The sequence below is a fragment of the Lycium barbarum genome, chromosome 12 (assembly GCF_019175385.1).
Source record: "Lycium barbarum isolate Lr01 chromosome 12, ASM1917538v2, whole genome shotgun sequence".
NCBI classification, from domain to species: Eukaryota; Viridiplantae; Streptophyta; class Magnoliopsida; order Solanales; family Solanaceae; genus Lycium; species Lycium barbarum.
The window spans coordinates 38,289,447-38,292,064 of record NC_083348.1 but is presented as its reverse complement, the minus strand read 5'-3'; the positions used below and the strand labels follow the sequence as shown (position 1 = coordinate 38,292,064).

General features: G+C 36.4%; 1 protein-coding gene across 1 annotated transcript; it reads left to right on the top strand.

Moving 5' to 3' along the window:
* The first annotated feature begins 551 nt into the window (after positions 1-551).
* Positions 552-1,515, top strand: LOC132623956 (uncharacterized). Its single transcript, XM_060338771.1, has one exon. The coding sequence runs from the start codon at positions 591-593 to the stop codon at positions 1,320-1,322; it is 732 nt and encodes a 243-aa protein (XP_060194754.1). The 5' UTR covers positions 552-590; the 3' UTR covers positions 1,323-1,515.
* Positions 1,516-2,618: the final 1,103 nt, after the last annotated feature.

Below are 2,618 nucleotides of genomic sequence, written 5' to 3'. Positions count from 1 at the left end.
AGATTTTTTTATTTTAATTTATATTTTAGAAAATAAATATCAACCCATGTAAATCAAGTTAAATTTTTTCATTCTTTACATCTAATATACCCAAGAAATTTTGACTAGCTAAAGAATATTTATCTTTCTTCTGTGCTATTTACATGATTACAACATAAAAGTTGTTTATTTAATTCTGTGATTTTCATATCTGAGTAAATAAAATATCAACTTTTCATCTAAATGACGTCATAAAAAGCGTCATTTCAAATTTTCATCCTTATCTTATTTACACCAAAATAGTCAATTTCAAGTCAAAATAACATAGTATTACGTGATTGACATAATCCTACAAGAATGCAAAATGTATGAAAGTTGTTATTTGTTGGTTCTTGATTTGAATAAAAAATTATGAAGTTACTAAAAAGAATTTAATATTAATACTAATCTCTAAACAACCCTTCTGAACCAACACTAGGGGCCATAACTGCCAAAATTCAAAGGTTTCTCCACCCTCGCTATATATATAATCTATCCCTACTTTGCATTTCACCAACTTTGCATTTCTCTTTCATCTGAATCAATTTCTTCCTCTCTTTTTTTCGTTGAAAATGACAAACAACACTAGCGGCAGTGGCGATCAGGGCGTCTCCGAAAGCCCTCAATCTCCTCCCATCTCTCCTCTTTCTCCTTCTCCTTCTCCTTCCCAAAGTCCCGCTACTCCTGTTAGCGGGCCTCCAGCAAGCCCCACCACCACTAACACTGGAACTGCCGCCAGTTCCAGTGTCATTGTTGCTGGTCCCACCATCGCTAGCACTGGGACTGCCGCCAGTTTCGGTGTCAGCGTTGGTGGTCCCACCATCGCTAGCACTGGGATTGCCAATGCTAGTGCTGGTGGTAGCGGCAGCCACTCCATCGTTCCTCCAAGGAAGCGAGAACACATGTTGGCTGCTGGCGAAGGATCATCAGGAGAAGGAGGAGGGGAGGAACCCCGTAACGTGAGGCCGAATGTGCCTCCACCTGATGCCGTACCGGTAGAGCAAAGACGCTGTTCTGTGTGTGAAAAGGAGTTCGGTTCGGTGAAAGCGTTGTTTGGACACATGAATTCACATCCGAATCGAGGGTGGAAAGGGGCGTACCCTCCTCCTACGTTTAACAGGGAGGAGGAATTTGCTGATTTTGATCTTCAGGTGCCAATAGAACCAAACGTGGAAGTTGCAGACGAACCTGAAAGGCCCAACGAAGTACTACCCGATCTAAATGCACCCGGACCTGCTCCGGAACCTGGAGAAGAACAGTATAAATTGCCGGACCTGAATCTGCCTCCACCAGCAGAGGAGTAAAAGAGTAGTACTAAACGTTTATCATCATGTTATGTCGATTTTGTGGCTGTGTGGGGGCAATGAACCGGTTTTTTTTTGTGTCTTTTATTTATAGTAATTCCTGTTTTCATTCAGGATCAGAAAACTTGGATTAGTTTTGATCTGATCAAATATATGATGTTTTGCAATGTTAAATTATATTCGGACTTTGTTTGAATGGTGTATTTTTGTCTGCTTACTTTTAATCTGTATGTGTATGACTTCGTTTTTATTAGGCTACAAATCCATGCATGCAAGATGTAAATGTGTGGGAGTGTGAGTTCAAATGTAAAAATAGTACACTGTGCTTTCCAGTGGATAGCGACAGCAAATCGGAATTAAATTATAGTAGTCGCAGGATGTTTTTTTCCCCACGAAAGTCGCTTTTGATGTTTGATTTGATTGTATATACTATCTTTATCAACATTTTATAATTTCTAAGCTTGATAAATTCATGAGACATAAGCAAGTCTTGTCTTTGAATTCAATTAAATACATTCAAATCGGAAGAGTTTAAGGTTATTGAACTGCTGAAGTGCTGATTAATGAATACAGTTTTCTTGTATAACTCATGCTCCCTCCGTTTCAATTTATGTGAACTTATTTGACTAGGCACGACATTTAAGAAAGAGTAAAGGTTTTGAAAGTAGTGGTTCAAAATAAGTCTTGAATATTTGTGTGGCTGTAAATCACTTCATAAAGTGAATTTGTTTCCAAATTAGGAAAGAGTTCATTCATTTCGGCACGGAATAAAAAGAAAATAGATTCACATAAATTGAAACAGAGGAGTATTTGTTAAGGAAAAAAATATATTAAAATGTGTCGGATGTGGGGGTGTTGACCCTAATTCCTGTTTTTTTTTTTTTTAATTTTTTATTAGCAAATTATTGCCAATAAGACCAGGATTGACAGTCTCTAGTACTAGTACTGATTTTGTTTTCTAGAAATTTATTTTATGCAAAAATGTAAAGGTATCTATATCTTATTTGAATGAATTCAGATAACTACACAAGAGGTGTCCTTAGTTGATGTACTTGTAGAAGCTATAGCAAAAGGCATAACTCATTGCAACTGTTTAATTTCTAGTTAAGGAGAGATTGATACGCAAGAAGTAATGGATGTAATTTAATTATATGTCAACTTTTCATGAAAAGTGATATAAAAACTATTTAAGAAGGGAGATTAGACTACTCCACACTCGTGAATTCATGAAATAGTGTCTCTACTTCAATTATAGGCATTGTAAAAAAAGTTATTCTAAAATTTGTTTAGAAATAA